Source organism: Drosophila montana, unplaced genomic scaffold (assembly GCF_035044405.1).
Source record: "Drosophila montana isolate Dmon_TW-CO22-7 unplaced genomic scaffold, ASM3504440v1 contig_1455_1, whole genome shotgun sequence".
NCBI classification, from domain to species: Eukaryota; Metazoa; Arthropoda; class Insecta; order Diptera; family Drosophilidae; genus Drosophila; species Drosophila montana.
The window spans coordinates 1,893,313-1,921,256 of NW_026996406.1; the positions used below are offsets into that span (position 1 = coordinate 1,893,313).

Here is a 27,944-nt window from a genome sequence, read left to right on the forward strand (position 1 = left end):
GATTGTTGTAATGTGATGCATTTTCCAACACTACTTTACAGCTGCTGTGTGCCTAGGGGCAGAATCACTCTCGAAGTTAAACAAAAACTTATATTTATACTATATATATTCCAACTCTTCATTTTTGAATAACCTTTTTCGTTATTATATAATGCCATATTTATAGTAATCTATCAATATATATGTTTTATCTCAAATGCTCCTCTAATTGTTGTACACAGGCTTTGTCTCCGAGTACATTAACCCCGCCCCCTTGGCCAGGGGCCCATAAAAAGGGCCCGGCTTTATCTATCATGTCATGTTTGCACGTAATTTATTGAGAATATTATTCGATTTGCGTTGTAAATGACTTTCATTGAACACACACCACACCACGCACACACAGACCACACACACACACACATACCACATACACACACTTACACACACTGACACACACACATGCAGACCACACAGAAAAACAACAACAGAGCCCACAACTGCGGTCGAAGTAGTCGCTGTTAACATGTTGTCGCACAATTATCAGAGACCACAGCGACTCCCAGCAGCATGGTGTGGTATGTGGCACTGGAATGTGTTGTATGCCATATACACACACACACAGCCCTTCTACCCCCCTCTCCCTCTTTTAGAGGGGGTCTTTGTTTGTTGTTGCTGCCGGTTGTTAACAATGTAACAGCGTAATTGTTGTTGAGCGAACCTTCGCGTGCCACGCCCACAGAGCTAGCCTGGGTTAATTGAATAATAGACAACGTTTATGTTTTATGTACTTACAACTTATACACATGCATACAGTTATTGTTTATGTGTGTGTGTGTGTGTGCGTGTGCTTCTGTTTTTATTTGTGATTTACTAATGTGGCCCTTGGGTGGCATTTGTCAATTGTAGAAAATGAATTCGAGATACTCTTTAGAGCCGTAATTAATTGATTTTGATGTTAAACTTTAGCCTAAAATCAGAACTATGCAAATGTATACCCTGTAAAAGTGTGCATGGGTTGGCAACAGGCTGAAGGAAGCAGCTAGCTCGATTTGGGGCATATTCTATAGTTGTGCTCTGGCTTGAAATTTTGAAATATGCCTTTTAATACCCTGTAAAATTTGTAGTATATTAATAACATGCTAAAAGAAGCATGTATCTTTATTAAGGCATATTTAAATGTTGACATCTTGCTAAAAATTGGAAAATATGCAATTGTATACCCTGTAAAATATTGCCTTTGAAGGCTGAAGCAAGCAGATGTCTCAATTGAGGCTTATTTAAGTGCTGAGCTCTTGCTTAAAATCAGAAATATGTAAATGTATACCCTGTAAAAGTGTTCATGCGTAGATAACAGGCTGAAGGAAGTAGATATCTCAATTGAAGCATAGTTAAATGTTGTGCCCTTGCTGAAGGTCTGAAATAATAAATAGGAAAGGAAGCATGTATCGTAATTAAGGCATTTTTAAATATTGTATACCCTGTAACATGTTGCGTCGGAAGGCTGAAGCCAGAGATACAAATTGAAGCCTATTTAAATATTGAGCTCCCGCTTCAAATCAGAAATATGCTATTGTATACCCTGTAAAGCAGTTCTTAGGTAAATAACAGGCTGAAGAAATCATATTTTAGTATTGAGCTCTTCCTAAAAATCAGATAAAACGCCTTTGTATACCCTGTAAAAGTGTGCATAGGTTAATAAAAGCTCAACCATTTTCTGTCTGTCTGTCTATGCTTTATTTCGACTGGCAATCAATTATCTTGTGCTTCTTTCAAGTCTCTTTCTGCCTAATTATATATTTTTTTGTTCTTCATATAATCTTATTTGCTTTTATAAATCAATTGAAAACATAAAATGGACTTAAATATATTTGGGTGCACTTTAAACTTCGGCTTTCATCTCAATTTTCAATCAGTTAAATGCTGTTTGGTAATTCGAATTGACAACCCTGAGCGCAGCTCTCCTACGCTCCTACTCTCCCCCCCCCCCTCTCTCTCCCTCTCCCACTCTTTTTATGGGCCCCTCGATTGATGAGTTTTAAGTGTGCTGCAATTGTGTCTTTTTTATGGCCCATAAAAGACAAGGCAAAGCCATGGAGAGTTTCCGTCATCTTTGGCTTTCAATCTTGTTGTGGGCACACACACACGCACGCAGCCGCCACGCCTCCAGCCCCTGCCTTTTTGGCCATCAATAATAACGTAAGCATTTGCCAAATCGCTTTAGAAATTTTTGCTTGCTTTTTTATTTTGGCCCAAGCACATTTTCCGGCTCGTCAAAGGCGACTTCCCCTGACCCGCCTTGCCTGCCCTTTTGTCTATGTATCTCGAATTACGCATGCTTTGTAGTCTACCGTTATCTGGCTTTCCTGTTTGTTATACCCATTGAAAACGCTTAAAGCGGGTATGATGGTTTTGTGCAAATGTATGCAACAGGCGGAAGGAATTACTTGTCACCGATTAGAGTACATGTATATATATACTTGATCGGGACGACAAGCTGAGTTCTGGTCGTGATCTTGGAGACGATAAAAGATAGAGACTTTTAACAGAAGGAGTTTATAATTTTGTGTCAATATTTTCTCCCATTTTCATAAAGTCGAAGTCGAAATAGTTTTTAAGACTAAAAGTTTAAAATTATAGGACCTAGATACACCAAATCTTACTTTATGATTATCTCCCACATTTTGGGTACCTACCCCAAAGATTAGATGAAAAGAAAACTTATCTTTAAAGCTAGATCCTTGCGCTTTGGTATACACACACTTTCGTATGCCATTTTTAGGCATTGCATTTTAAAAATGCAAAAAAGATCGGACCTTAGAGACCGAAGTTAATCAAGAATGATCCCTCCATAGTGTGGAGGGCGAAGAGAAGAAGAGGCAGTTGTGTCATGTTGTGTAGATATAAATAGAAGGGAGCTAGAATGTTTATAAAGTTAGCTTAGCGATGAGTGCAGGGTATCTTCTAGTCGGCAACTTCTACCTGGCGCACACTAACTTGTTCTCCTTTGGCTTTCTTTGCTTTGTTGTTGTCATTTTCTTATCAGCCTTGTAATCAGCACACAAGTAAATTTCCACACCAGCTACAACTTGTTGGTAATATATCCCATGGCTATCCTGGACGTGAATACTCTGCCTCTGGTCAGCTGCTGCTTGAGTCTCGCCTTTGGCCCACTTCTGCTCCATTGAAATATGCAAATACGCTTTTCGATTTCTTGAGAACAACTTTTCAATTGATTTTATGCGTAGAACTCAAGTCAACATTTCAAGTTTGATTTTCCAATTGAATTTCAAATTTTGCCCCCCCCCCCCCTTTTTTTTTTGCATACTTTTAGCCGCAAACTTTATGGAATTGAACATGAAATAATTGAATGTTGTGCGTTTATTGCGCAGTTGACAGAAAGCTGCGACTACGCAGTGGCATACCCTGCAAAACAACTAATGGGGTATATATGTGTTTGTTAAATGCTTGACTACACCTTTTCTGGCTTGAAATTCCACAGTATTTCTCTCTCTGCCTTCCCTCCCTCTCTCCTGCTTATACTTTCTCTTTCTCTGCTTCTTTGATTAACTATGCAAATGCGCAAGAGGCAACTGTAAGCCATGTTAATTATTTTATGCAGCGCCAAGGGAAGGCAAGCAGTTAAGTGTATTGGGGCATTGACAGCTGAGGCGTGGGGCGAGGAGCGGGGCGGGGCAAAAGCTTAACAAGGCAGCGCTGATTGCATTTTGCAGCAGCCAACATTGAAATTGCTAGCCTTAAAATATGAAACCCGTAGTAGACCGCATAAAAAGGAAGTAAAAAATATCATGTATACGCAGCGTTAGCTGGCAGCTCGAAAATATCCTTTCATTAATTTAATTAAAAAGCAGCCAAGGCGCTCACAAAATGTGCAACAACAACAACAAGAACAACAACAAAGTGCCACTCGATGGAGATGAATTTAATTTGTTGGGCACATGCTTACTTACAAACACAAACAAATCAATGTGGTTGTGCAGAGAAAACATGAAAGACACAGTTTTCGTGCAAATGCATTACCCAGTTCTTAGTGAAATACAATATTTTCTTTAAGACGTTAAAGAAGGAAAGAAATAAAATAATATATATTAGTTAATATAGTAAAAAAGTTATAATAAGTGGCACAAAAGAAATGTACTAATATTTTAGCCATGAGTTAAAAATACTTGATTTGTAACATATATACTACTCTGGAAGCTACATGTCAAATTTGGAGAGTCCAGCTCTTAAAACCTATGAGATTTGCTAAAAAAAAAAACAGGATTTCGATATCGATTTTTATCGATAACTTGGAAACTGAGCAAGTTATCGATTATCGGAAATAAACTCGTACTGCGCGGGCACTAGAAGGACCTACAGCTGAGATCAACGCGTTCATACATGGATGGAGAGACAGAAGGAGTGACAGACGCAGAGACAGACAGACGAGCAGAGAGACGGAGAGACAAAAGGACAGAGAGATAGACGAACAGACAGACAGACACGGCTAGATCGTCTCGTCTATTGATGCTGATCAAGTATATATTTACTTTTTGTGGTCGGAGATGCTTCCTTCTGCCTGTTAGCTACATTTGCATAAACCCTTATACGCTTTTTGAACATTTTCAATAGTTTGAGGGTATAAAAACTCATTTATATTTCCAATTTCGTATTATCGTGAGCTCGACTCTTAAACTTTCTGCTCAATAAGCCGACGTTCAATCAATTATTATTAATTGCTAATAAGAACAATTTTAATTAATGCATACACAAATTTTAAATTTAAACCGGTGACTTTTCATTTGCTAGTTCAACCGCTAAACACCTCAACCATGCAGTTGCTAGTTGATAATGAACCACATTTCTTTGAATCTAAACCAACTGAACTGAATTCGTTAGCTTTATGCCAAGAGCTATTATGCATGTGATTATCGTTCGGGCCAAATGCTTTTGTTTGTGAAGATAAACGCAGCTTAAATGCTTAAAGCGTAATGCCCTGAAATGAAACCACAAACAGTTGTGGACTGGTGCTGCGGTTGCCTTTTGTTTGGGCTCGTCGTCAGGCAATTTCGATGCACTCCAGCAATTATCGAAGCAGGAGGATGCGCTGAGGAAGTGCGCATACGCCTTGTGGCCCAGCCGCAGCCCAATGGCATGCATGCATGAGTGCCGTTTTGTGTGTGTGTGTGTGTGTGAGTGTGGGGGAGTGAGGGCGTGTGTGTCGGAGTGTGTGTGCTTGTGTGTTAGTTCTTGCTGCTGCAAATTGCAGAGCGCGTTAAGTAGCTGCCAACAGAAGTTATAATCATGTTTATGATGATGGCAGCACGTGCCACACTCTGCGTATGGCACAGCACACATGGTTTATATGCATGGAAATTAGGGAAATCAATGCGAAAATGCTTCGCTCTTTCACTCTTCTAGTGCGACCTCATTTTCTGACTCTCACTGTTGTTCTCTCTCCCTATACAGACTCGCAAGGTATCTATTTATATCTCACTCTCTTACTTTCTCTCTCGCACTCTTTTATGTACCGCCCTTCTTTGCGATTCTCATAAATTTAAGTAGTGGCCAAACTATTGCAGCGCTCATCATTTTTTGCAATTATTTAAATGGCTGGCAACATTTCGCCTCTGATTTAGTTGCTGGCTCGCGCAACTTGATACAACTTTTAAAAGCGCTCGTTTCGCGAGATGTCAGGAGAGATGAAATATATAAATTTTGCGCGCATTTTCTGCATAGACCCACGCTCTGCCCACGCGAAAATTTTCTCTTAACTTGGCCAGCACAAATTGTTGTTGAAAAGTTTTAATGCTCAGCGCGTTGAAAACTTTTCGACTAATTGCATTACAAGCGGAAACGTGCAATATTTATGAATGTGTATATGTATTCGCACACAGATACACGCACACACAGATACGCACACACACACACATGTGTATATGTGCGTGTGAGTTGAGCTTAATTAACAGCAGCAACGACAGGCAGCCAACACGCTGCTCCTTGAGGCTGCTGGCAACTTGAGCTCATTGCTCAGCTTCCTGTTCACTTGTTCTTTTCATACCCTATGCCCATTAAAAGTAGGCGAAAATCATGGGTATACATAACTTGTGCGTTCATTTAACAGGCAGAAGATAAAAGATAAAATATTTATATTCCCTTTTGCTTATCGAATTCAGAGACCTACAGAAATCCAAATGCAGACCGAGGTTAAGGGTAGCTACAGGGTATCTGTCAGTCGTACACTCATCAGCAGCGTGCCCTTAATTGTTATTGTTATTGGACAGAGCTCCAGCGATATAAACAGCCAGCAAGTTGAAGCGAGGCAATCAGAAGGCGGCCCTAATGAGCTGAGCTGCTGATGGAACTTCCTTTCATTTGTAGCAACCACAATGAATACAGTTACCACTCTCTATTTTCTATATGCGAGAGTATATCCTGACTAATTGCCTGTTTGGTGATCAAAGCTAACGAGCTTTTGGGTCGAAAATGAGCAATACGACGGGGTTTTTGAGGGTTCGAACTGCAAAAGAGGGACAAGGGCGTTTGAGAAAATGTATATAGAAAACATCTACTACAATGCGGGCATATAAGTGTGCTTTGAGAACTTGTTGTGGGCTAGATATCTGAGCGTCAAACTAGCAGGAGAGAGGTCGCCGGTTCAAATTTAGCAATAACTTCTATATATGTTCATTGAAACAGATATGATTGGCAAAGAAAAGGGGAACAACTTCGAGGCAGGCTTTGAGAACTTGTTTAGGGCTAGATATCTGAGCGTCGAACTAGCAGGCGAGAGGTCGCCGGCTCAAATTTAGCAATAATATCTATATATGTTCATTTAAACAGTTATGATTGGCATAGAAAAGGGCAACAACTTTTAGGCAGGCTTTGAGAACTTGTTGTAGGCTAGATATCTGAGCGTCGAACTAGCAGGAGAGAGGTCGCCGGCTCAAATTTGACAATAACTTCTATATATGTTCATTGAAACAGATATGATTGGCACAGAAAAGTGCAACAACTTTTAGGCAGGCTTTGAGAACTTGTTGTCGGCTAGATAACTGAGCGTCGAACTACCAGGAGAGAAGTCGCCGGCTCAAATTTGGCAATAATATCTATATATCTTCATTTAAACTGTTTTGATTGACAAAGAAAAAGGCAGTAATAACAGATCAAATATAACAAATGGATAATAAACGCAAATTAACAATAATGTTTAACATATTTCTCGTTTATTTTATCAGACACAATATTGTCTTATGTATTTGTTGTCTGCTCTCGGCCAGAGGAATATGAAAATTCCAGATTTAACCTTCATTTATTATCGATTATACTTTTATAAAAATAGCTTTTAATTAGCCACTTATCGATTATAATCGCCAATTGGCTGGCTTAAAAACTTGTGCACACAAATTTTTGCGGCTCGCTTTCCCTGCCAACCACACATCCCACAAGCATGTAAATTAATAAAGTTATAAATTATTAATAAACATAACGTTGCTGGGGCTTGGCTTGCCACATGCCACATGCCACATGCGGCAGGCTGGCAGCCAGGCAGGCAGCTAATCGAAGCTGACATCGTCTTGGCAGCGTGCGTTTCAGCCTCTCGGCCGGGTGAGACAATGGGGCATGGCTGCTTGAATAGGTTTTTCTAATTAGTGCGTTTTGTTGGCAAATGATCCTTGAGCTGCTTTGGAGGTCGCCACTTTTATTTCGAGTGTACAGTCCTGCCCCTCTCCATGTCGCTTGAGTGTGTGTCGCCTGCAGCTGACTAAAACCGCACAAATTGAATCAATAAAATCGCCTGCCCTTGCCCTTCGACACTTGGCATGGTCGCTGGACCACATTTATGTCCGGCTGTCCACTTGCTCCATTGGATGCACTTCTCTCTCGGCACGTGTGTCCGTTTGTGTCTCTGTGTTTGTGTGTGTGTTTGTGTGCTTGTGGCAAAGGCAAATGGTTGCCCATCATCCGCATCATCTTTATACCCTTTAAACGGGCATTGCACTGTGCTCACGAAGCTGACTTCTCTCGATAAAAATATATACACCACAGTTTATTCCACTTTTAATGCTGTTTTGATAAACACTTTTTGATAGACTTCACTCAACCAAGCTCTAAAATATTTTTAGGTCCTTCTTTAATACAAATTTTTTTTCATTTACGAAGCATTTTCAACGAACTTTTCAAGTATTTTATTTATAAGCCCTTCAGACAGACTGTTTTCTGTGTCTGTTCTATGTGAACTCGGCTCTCCTGAAAGCAATGTGACTGAAAGTTGGTAAAGTTGCCTTTCTTTGCTCTTGTTAATATGTACATAAGGATCGACCCAATCGGATTACTATATTTTATAGCTGTCATAGGAAAGATAGGTCGAAAATGGAGAATGTAGAAAATACTTAATTATTATGCAAAATATCTTCTTTAAACTCAGACAATTTATATATAAATAAAACTAACATAGGAACAATCAGCCTAAAGTAAAGTTTATATAAGAAAACAAAATATATTATATTTTTGTATAATCCCCATTATATATTATATAGCTCCCATGGGAGCAATAAATCGTAAATAGAATTTTTGCACAAAATGAATGTTGAGCTTAGCCATATGCCAAAATATGCCGTATGTGCGCAAGTGTATATAATCTTCGGCAAGTCGAGGACAACTATTTATACATATTTCCATCGATTCTCAAATCGTGTTTTTCTCTCTCTCTCTCTCTCTGTCTTTGCAGCTGGGCAATCAGGAGGCGACCTGGGTTGTGGCCGATTATATCGCCAGTTCGGGCAGCAATGAGCTGAGCGTCAGCAAGGGCCAGCAGGTTGAGATTATTGAGCCGCCCACAGCCAGCGAGCCGGACTTTTGTTTGGTCCGCCTAAATCCACAGCATGACGATTCGGCTGTACAAGAGGGCCTCGTGCCAGTCGCCGTGCTCAAACCGCCGCCAGGTGCCCACAAGCAAGGTTCGTTGGCGGGAGCAACATCAACAGCAGCAGCAGCTGCAGCAGGCGCCGCACAGAAGCCCAACGACAACAGCATGCAGGATCAAGGTGAGTTAAATTTAAGAAAAGCAAAGAAAAAGGAAAAAACTTAATAGAATAATCTGCATCAACTGCTTGCTTGTTCCACTTCAGGGAATCGCGGCAAGGCGGATGCATTGTCCTCGTCAACCAAGCGACGCGGCTTCAGTGGGTAAGTTTCTCACTTCCTTTCAAGTCTTTTAATATGCGCAAGCTGATGTGTGTGTGAGTGTGTGTGTGTTGGTGTGTGTCAAATGTCAAGTCACAACTTGGCCAACTTAACTTGGCCACGTCACAATCTGAACCTGAACCTCAACTGAACTGCGCTCGCTGACACTCTTAAGTGACTGTTGCATAATTTATCTTGGGGCCATAAATAGCCAGTTGACTTTAATTCAAGGACTTTGCTGCTATCACGAAGCAGCCTTGATTTAAATAATTAACAAGTGTCGCACACGTCCCTCAAAGTAGATTAAAATGTCACAAAAAAGTAGGTTAGAACTCAGATTGGGGCTGGGAAATATTGCGAACTCGAAACGTTTGCCTGCTGTTCCCAATAGAAAGGCAGCTTATCTGTAGAAGTACTCAGTTTTTCCAGGCTATATTTAAAATAAAATTTCGTTGCTAGAAGGCATTTAAAATTCAAAATTGCTGCTAGATTTGAACCAGCGACATCACGATTGTTACTTTAACAATCAATTAAATAGGCCAAGCGATTTTTATAAGGTTTGGCATCAAAATTTCCCAACCCTATAACTCGGCCAAAACTCAACCGATTTTCACGAGGGTTAGCTTTTTGTTCATGGTTTTCCCTCTAAAATAATCTGGCATTTAAATCTGAACACACATTTTTGAGTCGAAATTCATGTAAAAATCTTACTCCCAGGGATTCGTATATAGACATGGTTCAAAATTTCCCACCCCCATAACTCGGCCAAAACTCAACCGATTTTCACGAGGTTTGGCTTTTTGTCCATGGGTTTCCCTCTAAAATAATCTGGCATTTAAATCTGAACACACATTTTTGAGTCGAAATTCATGTGAAAATCTTACCCCCAGGGATTCGTCTATAGACTTGGGTAAAAATTTCCCACCCCTATAACTCGGCCACAACTCAACCGATTTTCACGAGGTTTAGCTTTTTGTTCATGGTTTTTCCTCTAAAATAATCTGGCATTTAAATCTGAACACACATTTTTGAGTCGAAATTCATGTGAAAATCTTACTCCCAGGGATTCGTATATAGACATGGTTCAAAATTTCCCACCCCCATAACTCGGCCAAAACTCAACCGATTTTCACGAGATTTGGCTTTTTGTCCATGGTTTTCCCTCTAAAATAATCTGGCATTTAAATCTGAACACACATTTTTGAGTCGAAATGCATGTCAAAATCTTACCCCTAGGATTCGTATATAGTCATAGGTCAAAATTTCGCACCCCCATAACTCGGCCAAAACTCAACCGATTTTCACGAGGTTTGGCTTTTTGTCCATGGTTTTCCCTCTAAAATAATCTGGCATTTAAATCTGAACACACATTTTTGAGTCGAAATTCATGTGAAAATCTAACCTCCAGGGATTCGTCTATAGACTTGGGTCAATATTTCCTACCCCCATAACTCGGGCAAAACTCAACCGATTTTCACGAGGTTTAGCTTTTTGTTCATGGTTTTCCCTCTAAAATAATCTGGCATTTAAATCTGAACACACATTTTTGAGTCGAAATGCATGTCAAAATCTTACCCATAGGATTCGTATATAGTCATAGGTCAAAATTTCGCACCCCCATAACTCGTCCAAAACTCAACCGATTTTCACGAGATTTGGCTTTTTGTCCATGGTTTTCCCTCTAAAATAATCTGGCATTTAAATCTGAACACACATTTTTGAGTCGAAATTCATGTGAAAATCTTACCCCCAGGGATTCGTATATAGACTTGGGTCAATATTTCCTACCCCCATAACTCGGGCAAAACTCAACCGATTTTCACGAGGTTTAGCTTTTTGTTCATGGTTTTCCCTCTAAAATAATCTGGCATTTAAATCTGAACACACATTTTTGAGTCGAAATGCATGTCAAAATCTTACCCCTAGGATTCGTATATAGTCATAGGTCAAAATTTCCCACCCCCATAACTCGGCCAAAACTCAACCGATTTTCACGAGGTTTGGCTTTTTGTCCATGGTTTTCCCTCTAAAATAATCTGGCATTTAAATCTGACCACACATTTTTGAGTCGAAATTCATGTCAAAATCTTACCCCTAGGATTCGTATATAGACATAGGTCAAAATTTCCCACCCCCATAACTCGGCCAAAACTCAACCGATTTTCACCAGGTTTGGCTTTTTGTTCGTGGTTTTCCCTCTAAAATAATCAAGCATTTAAATCTGACTACACATTTTTGAGTCGAAATTCATGTCAAAATCTTACCCCCAGGGATTCGTATATAGACATAGGTCAAAATTTCCCACCCCCATAACTCGGCCAAAACTCAGCCGATTTTCACGAGGTTTGGCTTTTTGTTCGTGGTTTTCCCTCTAAAATAATCTGGCATTTAAGTCTGAACACACATTTTTGAGTCGAAACTCATGTCAAATCTTACCCCTAGGATTCGTATATAGTCATAGGTCAAAATTTCCCACCCCCATAACTCGGCCAAAACTCCACCGATTTTCATGAGGTTTGGCTTTTTGTTCATGGTTTTCCCTCTAAAATAATCTGGCATTTAAATCTGACCACACATTTTTGAGTCGAAATTCATGCCAAAGTCTTACCCCTAGGGATTCGTATATAGACCCTGGTCCAAATGTTCCACCCATAACTCAGTCAAATCTCATCCAATTTTCACGAGGTATCTGGGGAGTCGCCATAATATTAATTAATACTGTAAATATGTCTATTGTCCAAGCTCCCCTGTTAGTTTCTTAATAGCTATAGCCTTTATTTCGGCCAAGTTTATCAGGTGTTTGTGTGTTCGTGCAGGTAAACATAATCGCTATCAGGCATCGTTGGTTGTCTCCGCTGGACAGGGAATCAAAAAACCAATTGAAAAAGCATGTCATAAAATTTATCAGGCCTCTTACTCGGTTTTTCTGCACCTCAATGCGGCCCATAGAGCTCTCCGGACTGATAAGTAACTGCCGCATTTACGTAATTCGCGCATAGTATAAAGTGCTCTGTAATATGGAGTGTATATATATATATATGTGCTATGTATTATAATTTTATATCTGAGCAAGTCTGGCGGGGGATTTATCGTGCATTTGGCGGCTACTGCATATTCCATTGTCAGTTTGGGCTTATGCGTCATTGGGGGCTAGTTGGACAAATGAAATGCGGAATTCTGAGCAAAATCCAGAGATTAACTTTTTGCCTTGCATTTTAAATGAGTAAAGTCTTAAACATGTTTTAATTATGGGAAAATTAAATTAAAATGAAGCTCTTCAATTATGTTAAATGACATTTTACAAGATTATTGTATTTCTTATAAAAGTGACAAATACTTTTTTTTAAATTTCCCAGCACACATTTAAACTCGTAAAGCTTTCCCTTTGAACACAAACTTTAGTTATTCAATAATTTCCCATTATTTAATTGTCACGTCGCGCATTTACTAACATTTTGCGCTTGGTCTAAAATCGCGTGTCGCACGTCTCGGGTGCGAGCCATAAAGATATAAACCTATTACACTCAGCTCAAAGGCAACAACAATAACTATACAAATACTCGTAAAAACCGAAAACGTAGAAAGAACTTTATTTATACATACCCTGTGTGCATAAAAGAATGGAAATGGGGTATGCAAGAGTTGGTGAAATGTATGCAACAAGCAGCAAAAATTAACTTTGCGTGTTCAAAAGATATATATATTCATGATCAGCTAGCAACAACGAGGCTATAGTTAAATATTATAAGATTTATATGAGAAACTTGAATTAATATATAATATACATTTTTATAAAATACAGAATTTAAATAGGTTTTTGATGCCTACAATTCTAAACTGAGGTCCTTTACGGAGCACAATGACTTGATTTAAGTCTTAAAGTGACTTAATTTAAGCTGGTGTAAAATATATATATATTCTTTTTTTAAAAGAAACCTATCTAAATTCATAAATTATTCTGAAAAAAAAATCTTAAATTAATGAAAATGAACCCAACCTAAATGTATATTTATATTTATTTTATTTTAATAAATTTTTTATTATTTATTTATTATTTTATCAAGTACCAGAACCAATACCAAAAGAAAAGCTACAAGCTAAATATTTTACCTCTTCTCTCGATTTGTGACCACATTGTATAAAGCTTTAGAATTGGGAGCAGCAAGCTTAGAGTGACCTTTGCAGGGTATCTGCCAGTCGATTACTCTCAATATATATGAGTTTTTTTGTTGTTTTGTTTTGAGAGCGCGAATTCGCTTAACTGTTGCTCACAGTTGGCTTTTATTTATTCTTTAGTTACTCTTTGTGTTGTGCACACTCTTTGAGGCGGCCCATAAAGCAACAACGGCGCGTGGGCGGGCAGGGGGTGTGGCGGGGGCTGGTTTCTACAGAAAGCGAAAGCCTGGCGAGCTATAGAACTTGCCCAAGTTTTCGGTTGAGCTCGCCGCCTCAGTTGTTTGTGAAACGCCGGAACGGAACGTTACGTATACGCAGCGTGGAGCGCACAAAAGGCGTTCGAAACCCCGTCTTAGATTATTGTTAGATATTTCGTGCGTCTTATCAGTCATGTGTAACAACAACAATATCAGCCCAGATAAGCACATAAAAAATGGTGTGCATTTCGGCAACGGCAGTGCCACCCCAAACAATGATAATGACAATAACAATGTTGTGAACGTCAAGCAAATGAAACGCTACTCGGCGATTCATGAGCGGCCCAAACAGCCGCAACCGCAACTCTTCAAGTCCATATCGCTGAACATCAATGGCAATGGACGACCCGTTCATCAGCATCCAGTCCATGAGCATAATCCAAAGCATCAGGGGCAGGGCTTTGCCTGTTTCTGCTGTGATCAGGAGGAGCCGGCGACGCCAAGGCCGATGCCTTGCATTGATGAGCACCGCAAAACCTGGTAAATGCAGCTCACATTTTTGTTGTTGTTGTTGTTGGCCACTTGGAGCACCTGAAAAAGTCAGTGCGTGCTCAGGCTACTTTGGCGGAGATAAGACTTGGCGTTCTCTCTCTTCTCTCTTAAAATTTCCTTTTAGTTATGCTCTGAGTCCATTGAAAATGGGTAAAAGGTGTATTAATTTTTTTGTGCAAATGTATGTAACAGGCAGAAGAAAGCATGTTCGACACCTTATAGTATATATATTCTTGATCAGCATCGATAGCCGGGTTGATGTGCACATTTCCTTTTATCTGTCCCTTTAAATAAACTTGTCGATCTCAGCATTTTTAGGAGCAAGAGCAGAAACATGTGTCCTCCTAGTGCCCGCGCAGCACGATCCGATAATCGATAACTAACTCAAGATATCGATAAAAATCGATATCGAAATTCTGTTTTTGAGCAAATCTCTTAGGTCTTAACATTTGACTTGTAGCTGACATCCAGAATAGTATATACAATCAAGTCTCTTTCATTTTATAGCTATCTCCTACTCGAAGAAGCTTTAGGGTATTCCCTAGTCGAGCACACCCGACTAGACTTGTTTTGTTTTTTAGTAGTGTTCGATACCTTAGGCACAATGCATACATAGCCTTTGTTTGCTTTGCGCTAATCCAATCTGTGCGTTTGCCCTCACGTTCAATTAGATGCCCAAACTCATAGATGTCGAAGTTTGGCCGAGCAACAAAATGTTGCTTATATGCAGTCGGTCGACCCCCCCTCCCCCCCACGCTTGGCTCGATATCAGCTTTGAATATATTTTGTTTTTCTTGATTATTTTTTTTGGTTGTTTTGTTTTGTTGTTTGTGCAATGTTATCCAAAATGTGACTAAGCATTAAAGTCTTGGTGGACTCGTGTTGCGATATATATATACTAATGTATATGATATATTTGATTTATTGTCAGCAGCGTCTGCCGCAGAGCTCAGTCATATATATCTGTTTACCCGTATAGCTTATAGATAAATACATGTGTCTGATTAGAGACTGCTGCAGTTTTGGGTTCAGCACGTTTTGCTCTACATTTATTCTGCATTTAATCCCAAAATACACTAAAAAAAATGCGATTAAAGTTTATGGTAAACTCCGATTTTTGGGAATTTCGAGATGTAGAATGTTACTTTTGTGAAAATCTCGAGAAATGTGAAAGTTATTTAGAGTTTGTTTTAAAATTTTGTTGGAGAAGCCGCATAACAATTTTACTAGCTCCAGCTGCAAAAATCTCTGAGATGGGAGTAATTACTCTTAGAACATTTCGAGCGCAATTCAAAACATGTACAGAGGGTATAAATAAATAAATGTATAATAATATAATGGGGAATATGTTCAGTGCAATGCGAAGCGTTACAATCGATTTACGATAATATATACATATATAAATGTGTGCAGTTATTTTCTGTTTTGTTTATAATTATGGGAACTTCCAGAGCGATTCGCGTGCTTCGCTGTTTAAGTCCCTCAGCTGGCAGGTTGGCCAAGTTAACAGCCTAGCCTAGTCGCAAACCGGCTTAATATTTCACACAGATGTTTGCGCTAATTGATCGAAGCGAAACCTGTTTTCCAGCGTGCCTTTATATTTGTTCCTATATTATTTAATTTTTATATAGCGCTTGTTTTTTTCCCCTTTTTTTCTTTGGAATCAAAACAAACACAATACGTGCAGCAGGGGGGGGGGGGGGGGGGGGGGTTAGGGTAGACTCCGTGTAAACAAGGCTGTGCAAGCCTCGTCGAATTAGTCAGCGCTGCCGCAGAGCTTGTGGCGGCAGCTGGCGGCGACTTCGTCATTCCTGATAAGCCGCAATTGAAGAAGTTGCAACTTCCTATATAAGTTTTATTATATAATTAATCACACTCAATGCGGTCAAATCGTTTATTTTCTATTTGTGTTTAAAGTGCTTTGTTTCACCACAAAAAACTAGCTCTAATAATTTTTCACTGCTCGATTATTCGAGAATTTGTTAAATTATTTAAAATTTGAACTCAAATTTAGCTGCATTAGGCTTAAGCGCAGTTGGATACCAATTTTTCTAGCTCTAGCTGTTGGATTCTCCCAGTTTCGACAGATATATCTATTTTATTGCTGATAAGCCGCAATTGAAGAAGTTGCAACTTTCTATATAAGGTTTTTATATGCGGTCAAATCGTTTATTTTCTATTTGTGTTTAAAGTGCTTTGTTTCACCACAAAAAAATAGGTCTAGTTATTTTTCACTGCTCGATTATTCGAGAAATAGTTCATTTATTTAAAAATTGAACTCAAATTTAGCTGCATTAGGCTTAAGGGCAGCTGCATACCAATTTTTCTAGCTCTAGCTGTTGGATTCTCCCAGTTTCGACAGATATATCTATTTTATTGCTGATAAGCCGCAATTGAAGAAGTTGCAACTTTCTATATAAGGTTTTTATATGCGGTCAAATCGTTTATTTTCTATTTGTGTTTAAAGTGCTTTGTTTCACCACAAAAAAATAGGTCTAGTTATTTTTCACTGCTCGATTATTCGAGAAATAGTTCATTTATTTAAAAATTGAACTCAAATTTAGCTGCATTAGGCTTAAGGGCAGCGGTATACCAATTTTTCTAGCTCTAGCTGTTGGATTCTCCCAGTTTCGACAGATATATACCTATATACATACATCGAGTGCCTCGTTTGTAATTACCTTTTCGCTTGAAATTCAATTGAGTTTTCGTCGATAAAGAATCAACTCCTGACAATCTTATCATCATTATCGGCTTTTCGTGTTGACCAACGATTACAAATACTGCGCGCCGTTGCCACAGGCCAGTTCTTTAAAGTGAATCGACTCAGTCAAGCTCTGAGCGTGTGTGTGAAAGATGAAGTTCCTTATTTGAAAATCATTCTTTAATTTATTATTAACTCTATGTATTTAATCCTTGAAAGCTGTGTGCCTGTAACTTGGTACAATTGCCTCTTATTGCTCTAGATAGTATATATGTGAGGATCTAACGAATCGGACTACTATATTATATAGCTGCCATAGGAATTATGGATAAGTAAGACTTTACTTGTCAATCTTATTCATTAGAAAAAGTTCTCATTACAATTAAAGTGTTTACACAATTCCGACGACTAACTCATGTGACTCACTTGTGGAACCGAGCTCTGATCTAGTTCCGTACCAGTTCACGACTTAGCTCCGACTTTTCAATGGGGAAAACTATAAAAGCTAAAGACTAGAACTACAAATTATATACTCCACTATACCAGGCGCAGCACGAGCTTATCATTTATTTCGATATCTGCTCACGTTTTGATAATATCGATAAATATCGAGCTCTGGGTTATCGATTTTAGATGTTCAATCAAGTCGATAAATGTCTCAATGTGGGAAACTATCAAAGCTAGAATTACGAATTTCTATACTCTAGAATATCAGGCGCACCTCGAGCTTATGATTTATTTTTATAACATCGATAAATATCGATTTGCATACATGGTTTTTATCTAGCTCTCACTCTTGTTGTAATTGTTGTTTGGATTAACTAAATGCACTTGGCCAACTTATTTATGTATTTGTTTATGGACTGTCCTTCATCTTTCGACCCTATAAACGTTAATCATATAAAAGCCAAATTGTTCAGTTTCAGTTAGTTAGTTGATTTAGTTTGGACATAAATTACAAAATACTTTCACAATATTTGCACGCTAATTGGGCATTTCGCTCGCCCGAGTGAGCATTGAGCAAAGCAATTTCTTTTCATTGTTCACGTTGTTTTTCTTATTGTTGTTGTTGTTGCTATTGAGTCAACTGCTGAACATGAATATAGATTATTGTCAGGCACGGCGTGGCTTTTCCCTGTGGCAATGCGGAGCTCTTCTTCAGGCGCTTTGTCTCAAGCGCTCTGTCAATAAGCGCGTCTATTTGTGCTGGGCCATGGCGCGTGCTGCCAAGTCCAATGAACTAAATGGACACATTTGCAAGTGTGCTAACACACACACACACACCCGCACACTCACACACACCCGCACACTCATCTAGGCAGCAACAGTCGCACAGCCTTTGTTGCATACTTTGGGGCGACCTCATTAATACGCAGCTCCGCCTCTGGCCACACACACACACACACACACACACACACATGTGCATATGTACGCATGTGTGTGTGTGTGTGTGTATTAAACGTTGCTTATTTGCCTAAAACATTACATCAGCGAAATGAATTTTGAACGTGAACGAGCACGTAATAAATTAAATACTATTTCCAGGAACAGCTACATACTCCCCCTCCCTTACCCCCCCCTTCCTTCCCTACCCGCCATTTTGTTGTCCGTGTCAATGTTTATTTTTACTTTGAATTATGTTACCTTGCTTGAGGGTTGTCCTCCAGTGAAGGTGTCGCCGGACAGGCCCCCCGCCTGGCTGCAAAATTCACTCAGCTGATGAGCTGCAAGCGCCGCGTTCTATGCAACGTGTGTGTTTTGTTTTTTCGACATTTTCATAGTTTTCTATTGGAAATGAAATTGAGCTAAATTTTGTAATAAATTTAACAGGCACCCTGGAGGCCGGCTCACGCAAAGCCGCCGCCAGCCCGGGTCAGGTTAATGACTTTTGAACCGTGTGCGGTTAATGCGGTTCCTTTTCTTTTTTTAAATTACCCAAGTTACGCAAAGTGTGTGTGTGTGCGTGTGTGTGTGTGCGTGTGTGTGTGCTAGCTCGCCTTCTGTTTTTGGCACACAGGTTGACCGCAGCTCCCGAACAAAGGGAACTTATAAAATGGGGCTAATGTGGTTGAACATAATTATAAACACATCAATTTACATTCTAATATTCGCAACAAAATTGAAAACCACAGAGTGCAAATAAAATGCGGCATTCTCTTTGTTTATGATTATGTGCCGACTCCTGTTGAAGGAACAGGAAAAGCTGTTGAAGTACTTGAAAGAGAATTATAATTGAAATTGAGGCAAGAGTATACGAAAAGTGAAGACTGGTTCGAACCTCAGCCCTTGGATTGAGGTTCGATTCGTGAAACTGGACTGTGAAATCCTTGATCCCAGATATGATCGATCCTCACTCCTTTGTCCTCTCCTGAATCTAGTTTTCTAGCTCCATAAACCCAGGTCTTGGCTCAAGCCTGCCTTCGTATATTTTCCATACTGTTATAAAACAATTGAATTTTCAATTTATATTTGCCAAACGCTTGCGTCAGCTCTCAGAGCAGAAAATATAGAGTTCGAACCCCTGACGCTAGCAAAAGTTAATATTTTTGATAAACTAAAACTGAAATATTTTTCCTCTGAGCAATTGAGCTAAGGCAATATATATTAAGGATCTTGAATCTGAGCAGCGTCTTTTTATCTAGCTGCAATTATGGCAATTTACACAAATAATTTTGTTACCTCTTGCATTTTCAACATTCATCATTTGAGCCGGGCAACGTCGGGTAATTTCCTCCAGTTACTTAATAATCAGAAAGCTCGCTCACCTTTTATTCGCCGTGCTCAACAATCATCTGAATCTTTGGCATCCTCAGCCATGCTCTGGTCCTTATTCACGGTTTTATTTTTATTTTTTGAAAAAACATAAAAATTTGTTCGTTAAACTTTGCTGCCGAAAATTAATCAAAATTATGTTTTACGTTCAATGGCTGTTAAAAAATGGAAAACTTTCAACATAAAAAAAACTGAATGAAAATGAAAGGAGAAAATAAACTCAAAAAATGGAAAAAATGGCATTTTAATAGGCACAAAATAAATGTGTATGAAAATGAAACGCAATAAATTTGCGGGCAATGAATGCGCTCTCTTAGTCACTCTCTCTCTCTCTCTCTCTCTCGCTCTCTCTCTCTCTCTCTCTCTCTCTCTGTGTGATGACTTGGTCCCACTGTGCGCGGCAGTTGATATGCTGCTGTGCCGCTGGCGACAGTCTCATGTCGGCCACGCAGCTGGACAGCCCAATTTGCCAGACGCATTCCGTTGCGGACGGGGTCGGATGTTTGTTTTTCTCCATTTTTTTTTACTGTTTGACACTTTTAATTGCGTATACGACGCGTTGCGCGCCAACGAAACACACACTAGCGCCATGGACGAGCTCGTGCATAGCGCCACATCAATACGCATGTTCCTGTAGTTTACACCAACTAATCTCGAATCGTGGCCAACTTTTAATAATCGATGGCATTCTTTTATTTACGTTTTGCAGGCGCAAATGGCTGCCGCAGCCGCTGCGTAAACTGTCGCAGACCAAAGTGGAGAAGTCACCGAATGAGAAGGCGCTCCTGAAGAAGCCCTCGGAGAAGAATCTGAGAGTGAGTTCACCTTAACGAGCCGTTTTTATTTATAACACAATAATAATAGGCATACATATACATTTATATATATATAATATTTAACGCGTCTGCTTTATAGCTAACACAGAAGCACGCCGAGGAGCTCGCCGAGCAGACGGGCAGCGGCGCCAGCGGCAGCGTTGGCCAATTGCCACCGCAATTCCCCAATGTAGGCGCACAGCACCAGCAGCAGCAGCAGCAGCCGGACTTTGAGCCCGAGGAGGAGGCCGGCTTGGAGCTGCCGCCGCCCATGAAGCCCATACAGGAGCCACATTTAATGGCCAATGGACCGCCCGCGTTTCCCAAGGATCTCAAGGAGAACTCAACCAATTTGGTGAGTGTACGCCAGACCATCTATTTGGCCATAGCTACAGCCATACTCTATGCAGATTTATATCTATATATATATATATAATATATGTTATATAGAATTCATATATTTTTATATAGAACCCATCAGAATCCCTCACATATTTGTTTACCTTTGGTACCAATTGCATCCATATTATGCATTCAAATATTACAAATGTCAGGCACTTTTTCTGTTTAAACTAATCATAAATGTGATGTGCTAGTAGCACTACCCGGCGTTGTCCGGCCCGAGTGAATAATGTTTGTTTGGCAAATGCAAGTAGTACTGAAATTATTTGCGCAATCCCGCATTCTCCGCATAATGCTGGCTAAGAAACTCATATAGACTCCCATTATTATACCCTTGCAGAGGGTATTATAATTTTGTCGTGAAATGTGTAACGCATAGAAGGAGACATCTCCGACCCCATAAAGTATATATATTCTTGATCAGTATCAACAGCCGAGTTGATATAGCCATGTCCGTCTGTCCGTCTGTCCGTCTGTCCGTCTGTCCGTCTGTCTGTTTCTATGCGAACTAGTCTCTCAGTTTTAAAGCTATCTTTATGAAACTTTGCAGAAGTCCCTCTTTCTGTTGCACGCAGCTCATATGTCAAAACCAGCTGGATCGGACCACTATATCATATAGCTGCCATAGGAACGATCGGTCGAAAAGTAGGTTCTTGTATGAAAAACATTTTTGTTTATAAAGTTATCTTTACTAAACTTGGTATTTATTAGTTTTACTACGTTCCCCATATATATGCAAAATCCTATTAAGATCGGACAACTATATCATATAGCTGCCATAGGAACGATCGGTCGAAAATTAAGTTTTTGTATGGAAAATTTTTATGTTTTTCAAGATATCTTGACCAAACTCGCTACTTATTAGTTTTACTAAGCTCCCCATATATATGCAAAATTCTATTCAGATCGGACAACTATATCATATAGCTGCCATAGGAAAGATCGGTCGAAAATTAAGTTTTTGTATGGAAAATTTTTATGTGTTTCAAGATATCTTGACCAAACTCGGTATTTATTAGTTTTACTACGCTCCCCATATATATGCAAAATCCTATTAAGATCGGACAACTATATCATATAGCTGCCATAGGAACGATCGGTCGAAAATTATGCTGTTGTATGGAATTTTTTTTTGTTTTTCAAGATATCTTGACCAAACTTGGCATTTATTAGTTTTACTATGCTCCCTCCACTTATGCAAAATCTTATTCACATCGGGCTACTATATCATATAGCTGCCATAGGAACGATCGGCCGAAAATTAAGTTGTTGTACGGAAACCTGTTTGGTTTTTCATGGTATCTTAACCATACTCGGCATTAACTATTTTCCCTGTGCTTCTTAGATACGGGCAAAGCACTATAAGCATTTTGAAAAGGTTGGGTCTGCAAGGGTATTAAATCTTCGGTGTGCCGAAGATAGCACTTCTTTCTCGTTCATATATGTTTTCATTATTATATATTGTCGTGCCTCATTACCGCACTAAAGTAAATACTCTATATTTATATTACTTAACTAAGCACATACTTTCTAAATGAAGCCAGACAAAAACTCAATCTTCCTTCTACTCTGGCGTTTCGATTCTTCACTTTCTGCTTAGTTTCCCAAGCAAGTGTTTCCTTGGGGACTGTCAAAGAATATATGCACATGGCCAGCATAGAAGTTTATGAAAATATCTTGGCAACAGAATATTTTGCCATATAAGAACCAACCAACATAGCGACTTTCCGTTTGGTGGTTCAACTCCCAGACAACGTAACGTTTGCAAAGCGAACTTTCTCTAAGTCCGTTGTTGATGTTTTTCTTACAAACTTTGATCGACAATTCATCCCAATCTGGTGCTCAAATTGCCCAGTGCCTACTTCCGAGGCAAAAGAAAGCTTTTGTAAATATTTCCGATTCCTAGCTCTTACGGATTACGGATTTGAGTTGATGACCAGTTGGTCAAAAGAAATACTTTTATATATAGATTCTTTAATATGTAGAAGCAAGAGCCTTTGACAATATGATAGGGATACATAGATAAATTGATAGATACATAAATAGATGGATAGATGGATGGATAGATGGATGGATGGATTGATGGATGGATTGATGGATGGATTGATGGATAGATGGATAGATAGATGGATAGATCGATAGATAGATAGAAAGAAAGATAGATAGATAGATAGATGGATTGATAAATTGATGGATAGATGGATGGGTAGATAAATAGATAGATAAATAAATATATGGATAGATAGATAGATGGATAAAAAGATGGATGGATGGATGGATTGATGGATGGATTGATGGATGGATTGATAGATGGATAGACAGATGGATAGATAGATACATAGAAAGAAAGATAGATATATAGATAAATAGATAGGTAGATAGATAGATAGAGAGATAGATGGATGGGTAGATAGATAGATAGATAGATAGATGGATGAGTAGATAAATATATAGATAAATATAAATATGGATAGATAGATAGATAGATGGACACATACGTAGATACATATATAGATAGATAGAAAGAATGATAGACAGATGGATAGATACATAGATAGATAGATAATTAAATAGACAGGCAGATAAATAGTTAGATAACATATAAACCAATTGACTTGCACTAATTTCTAATACTAAACTAGATAAACATCTTGCAGAGCAGCGCTCCACTTTGCTTCGACATCGAAATACTTGGTAAATTGTTCGGTTTCTTAAGAATGTTTTCAATTTTTGTTGCTCTTTGTATTTTTGGCCTTTGTGCTTTGCAATTTGTTTGTTTTGGGTTGCTGGCAGCTCGTGTGTGTGTTTGTTGACTTGTGTATTGCCCAATACAAATCAAAACACAGTTGAGCAAAAACAAAAAAGCACAAAAGACACGTCATGGAAATTGTGCTTGGGCAATCCGAGCACGAGTTTTGCCCGCTTTGCTCAATTAGAAAGCATAGCAAATAAAACAGATCGCAGCAGGTGGCGGGAGGTGGGTGGATGGGTGGGTGAGTGGTGGTGCAGCCACCTTTTCCCATAAATGCGCCACTTTATTTTGTTTACACGCTCATCAAGGGAGCGTGAGGAAAAGCGCGGGCGGGGTGGGAGGGGGAGGGGCAGAGCTGGGACTCACAAGCCCCTCTATGCTAAGATGCTCGACGCCTCCAACAATGGGAAACAACAACAATCAACTAAGACACACACACACACACACACACACACACACACACACACACGCACACGCACACACACACACACACACACACTCAAAGACACACACCCTCACGTAACACGCGACGCATAAATTGTGCGCATTCAAATTAGCTGGCAAAAAAAAAACACTTTGTGGGCAAATTTTAGCATCAGATTTAGTTTGAATGTGGTGGATGACTTGGTGGGGGACGGGGTGGATGACGGGGTAGGTGGTTGGGTGGGTGGGTGGTTGGGTGGTTGCTTTAAAAATGAGGGCGTACTTGACTCTCCGGCTGAGATGCTAATAAATCGCCGGCTGCTTTATTAACCGGAAATGTTGAATGCAACATTTGTCATTGTGGGCGCAAAAAAAAAATAGTTAAAATTCATTTTGTGCTTTTTGTGCAGCATTTGAATTGATATAGCTGGCAAAAATTTCCAGGAATTCATTTCCAGCGAACAGAAATAGATGCATATTCATTTAATACGCAGGTATTTTGTGATACCCTAAAGCAATTACAGGGAAATGGAGCTCAATATGCGCTGTGTTGAGGCCCTTGCCACACGCACTTGCTAGAGAAAATCGTATCTTTATTTAATATTTCGCGTTAAAATTAGGTGCAGAGGTTGCATTAGCTTTGCGTGGGAAACTATCTGTTCAGGCATTGAGTCGAGTGGAAACTCTAAGCTGTAACTTTAGTCGACTGTAGACTTTTGGTGTAGTTGGAGCTCAACTGTTCAGTATCCGTGAAATAGTCAAATATCCGTGAAGTGTGAAGAAAGCATCTCCGATCTTGAAAAGTATTTATGTATATATATACTATATATATTCCAGACGATCTTGGCAACTATAAAGCTTAAGACTTGCATTTTGAAATATATATTCTTCTAAATTATATCCAGATCGAGTTTAGTTTTGTTATTTCGATAACTCCTTCCCGAACTCGGAAGATTTTAAGAATTATTTAAACCAAATTTTGTGCGTAGTTTCTCATATTCAAATTAGTTTACCTTTTGGGTATGTTACCCCATTCCCCCAAACAGTATATTTTGCCATACAGAAACTGAACCTTCCACCCAATTCTTTCTATATAGCTATCAAATATAGAATTGCGATCTTGATAATGTGTGGTTCATATGTAAGCAGCATAGTATAACTAATAAATGACAAGTTTTGGGTAAAATATCTTGGTAAACAAAAAAGTTTATCACACAAGAACTTTATTTTCGAACGATCGTTCCAATGGCAGCTATATGATAGAGTGTTCCGATATTGATAAGTTTTTGCATATATGTAGGGGGAATAGTGAAACTTAAAAGTCACGAATTCGGACAAGATATGTTGGTAATCAAAAAAGTTTTCCATATAAGAAGAAGGTCCAATCGGGCCTGATCCGACATATGTAAAGTAAAGTTTCTGCAAAGTTTCAAAATGTCGCTATCTTTTCTTTTCTTTTTTCTTTTACATTTCTTTACACATGTCATGACAAAATTATAATACCCTCTTCAAGGTGGAGCCTCAGTCTTAATCCATTTTTGCATATTTAAGCTCTAAAAACTGCATAAAGATCGGACTCCAGATACCGAACTTTATTAAAATACTTTATCGCTTAGTATAAGGGAGAAGCATTAAATATTTGTCTTGAATGCTTGTCCGGGCAGCTTGACGTCAGATTCAGGGTATCTCCTAATTGGGCACTCTCAACATTAACTCACTTTATTTTTTATTTTATTTATACATTTTTTGCCTGTCACATGAGAACTTCTCAAGATTTTCGCTATTTTTGTCGACTGCTGCAACTTTTATTCCCACCTTGAACTCCCACACTAATTTCCAAGGTAAATGTGCAACAACAATTGTTAGTTTTGCGTCTATTTTTAGTACGAGTGTATTAAAGTTCGGTTCGATGAGTTTTTCCATTGAATCAATGTCATATCCATTACGATTACGACGAGCTGCAGCCCAAGAGAATTCTCTAGGGGGGGATACGCTAAATATCGCCCCATATTGTCTTTGGATGTCATTAACAACAAGCCAATGACTGCTGTCTCTCTGTGTGGGTGTGCGTGCGTGTGTGTGTGTGTGTGTGTGTGTGTGTGTGTGCGTGTGTGTGTGTGTGTGTGTGTGACGCCAATGCGACTTCTGTCGCCACTTGGTCGCCCGTTGCCTTCATTTTCATCAATAAATTTAATGTCGTCTGCGTCTGTCTCTAGAATGTTTTTCTTTTCATTTTTCTCTCTCAGTTTTTTTTTTTTTTGCCTTCTATTTTATGGCTTATTAGTTGAATTTAATGTAAATTTGCGTTGCCTTGTAAAAGTTTTGCTTTTCCCCCATTTTCCCCCTCTCTATTGTTTTGCTGTTGCTATTTTTGTACTATTTTAAATTTTCATACTCGTTCGCAGAGTGTTAAGAGAGTATATTGGTTTTGTGGTTTTTTATCGAAGCTAGAGACTTGATATTTTTATAGGATCGATAAATATCGATTTTGAGATTTGGTTTTTTAAGCGTAACTTGGGAATTATAAAAGCTAGCATATACCTCTTAAAAGCATTTTAATTATTGGGTATCTTCTCCCAGGAAAAATTAGAAAAAAACTTTTTTATAAGTTTATACACACTTTTGTATGCCCTACTTAAGCGCTGAAATATTCAAAAGGTTGGAAGTATAGGCAAGCCTGCAGGGCATCTGCTAGTCAGGCATTCCCAACTGCTATATTAATACCCTGAACCCATTAAAATTCGTTAAAAAAGAGTATAATACTTTTGTGCAAAGCTATGTAACAGGCAGAAGGAAGCATCTTCAACTACTTAGAGTATATCTATTCGGGATCGGCATCATTATCCGAGTCGATCTAGTCATGTCGGGAAATCTGTCCGTCCGTTCGTATGCATAAACGCGTCGATCTCAGGTTCTATAATAGCTAGAGACTTGAACTTTTGAACGTAGGTCCTCCTAGTGCCCATCTAGTACGAGTTTGTTTTCGCTAATCGATAACTTGCCCCGTTTCCAAGCAATCGATAAAAATCGATAACGAAATACTGTTTTTGAGAAAATCTCATAGGTTTTCAGAACTAGTCTCCAAATTTGACATGTAGCTTCTAGAATAGATAGTATATCTCATATTATAACTACCCCTCCCCCATCCTAGCAGGAGCTGCATTTGTTGTTGGTATAGGAAGATGCAGTGTATCTCTTAGTCGAGCAGCCCGACTAGAGCCCACTTACTTGTTTTTCTTTTTTTTTAATGATTTCCTGTTTTTGCCATCTGTTTGTTTGTCTGGCTTTGGGGCAGGGTGTGAACTTTTTTGTTAACCCAGTTAGGTCTACGCATATTTGTATGCATAGTATTATTATTTTCCGTTGCCATTGTTGTTGTTGTTATTGTTGTTGTTGGCTGTTAACTTTTTGGCACAATTGGCAATTGGGTTTTCGGGCCGTACGCTCAGTACTCACCTTTGTTTAGTTGCCCTTTCTTTACATATATATATATATTTTGTTTTTATATATTTGCATAGCCATTAATTTTTAATAGTTCTGTCGCATTTCGCGTCCTTTGTTGCTGTTGTTGTTGTACGCTGACATCAGCCATTGCAAGTTGCCTTGAGTCGACACCCCTCCCCCCCCTTCCCTCTCTCTCTAGCCAAACCTAATTGAAAGTCAGTGGAAGCGCATTTGCCAGCCAACTTGATTAGCCATGTTTAATTCAATGCCCGCTGTTATCAGAATCGAATTATTCAATTAGGCAACTACTTGAACTAAATGTGCGACCTTCAAGTGCGCAATTTCACTTGAATTTCATTACATTTTATTTTATTTCAAGAAATCTACAAAATCATTAAGAAGCTTTTCAAACAGCGCTAGAAATAAGTTGGAAAACAGTTCTTAAAATTTGAGAAAATATTTTAAAATATTGCTGCTTGCTTTGCAGCCAAGGAACAAAAGTATTCTAGGGTATGCTGATAGTCTATCAGTCGAGCATAGTG

At 39.0% G+C, this 27,944-nt stretch overlaps 1 protein-coding gene across 3 annotated transcripts in view; it reads left to right on the forward strand.

Moving 5' to 3' along the window:
• Nucleotides 1–27,944, forward strand: part of trio — a 62,614-nt gene that overhangs the window by 26,496 nt on the left and 8,174 nt on the right. For 2 of the 3 annotated variants that reach the window (XM_064685045.1, XM_064685054.1), the window contains 4 exons: nucleotides 8,711–9,026; nucleotides 9,111–9,168; nucleotides 20,276–20,381; nucleotides 20,482–20,736. In XM_064685045.1, coding sequence (XP_064541115.1) covers nucleotides 8,711–9,026; nucleotides 9,111–9,168; nucleotides 20,276–20,381; nucleotides 20,482–20,736 — 735 coding nt within the window. Of the gene's footprint in view, nucleotides 1–8,710; nucleotides 9,027–9,110; nucleotides 9,169–13,642; nucleotides 14,079–20,275; nucleotides 20,382–20,481; nucleotides 20,737–27,944 lie in introns of those variants that run through there. The other variant, XM_064685063.1, reaches the window with a different exon arrangement.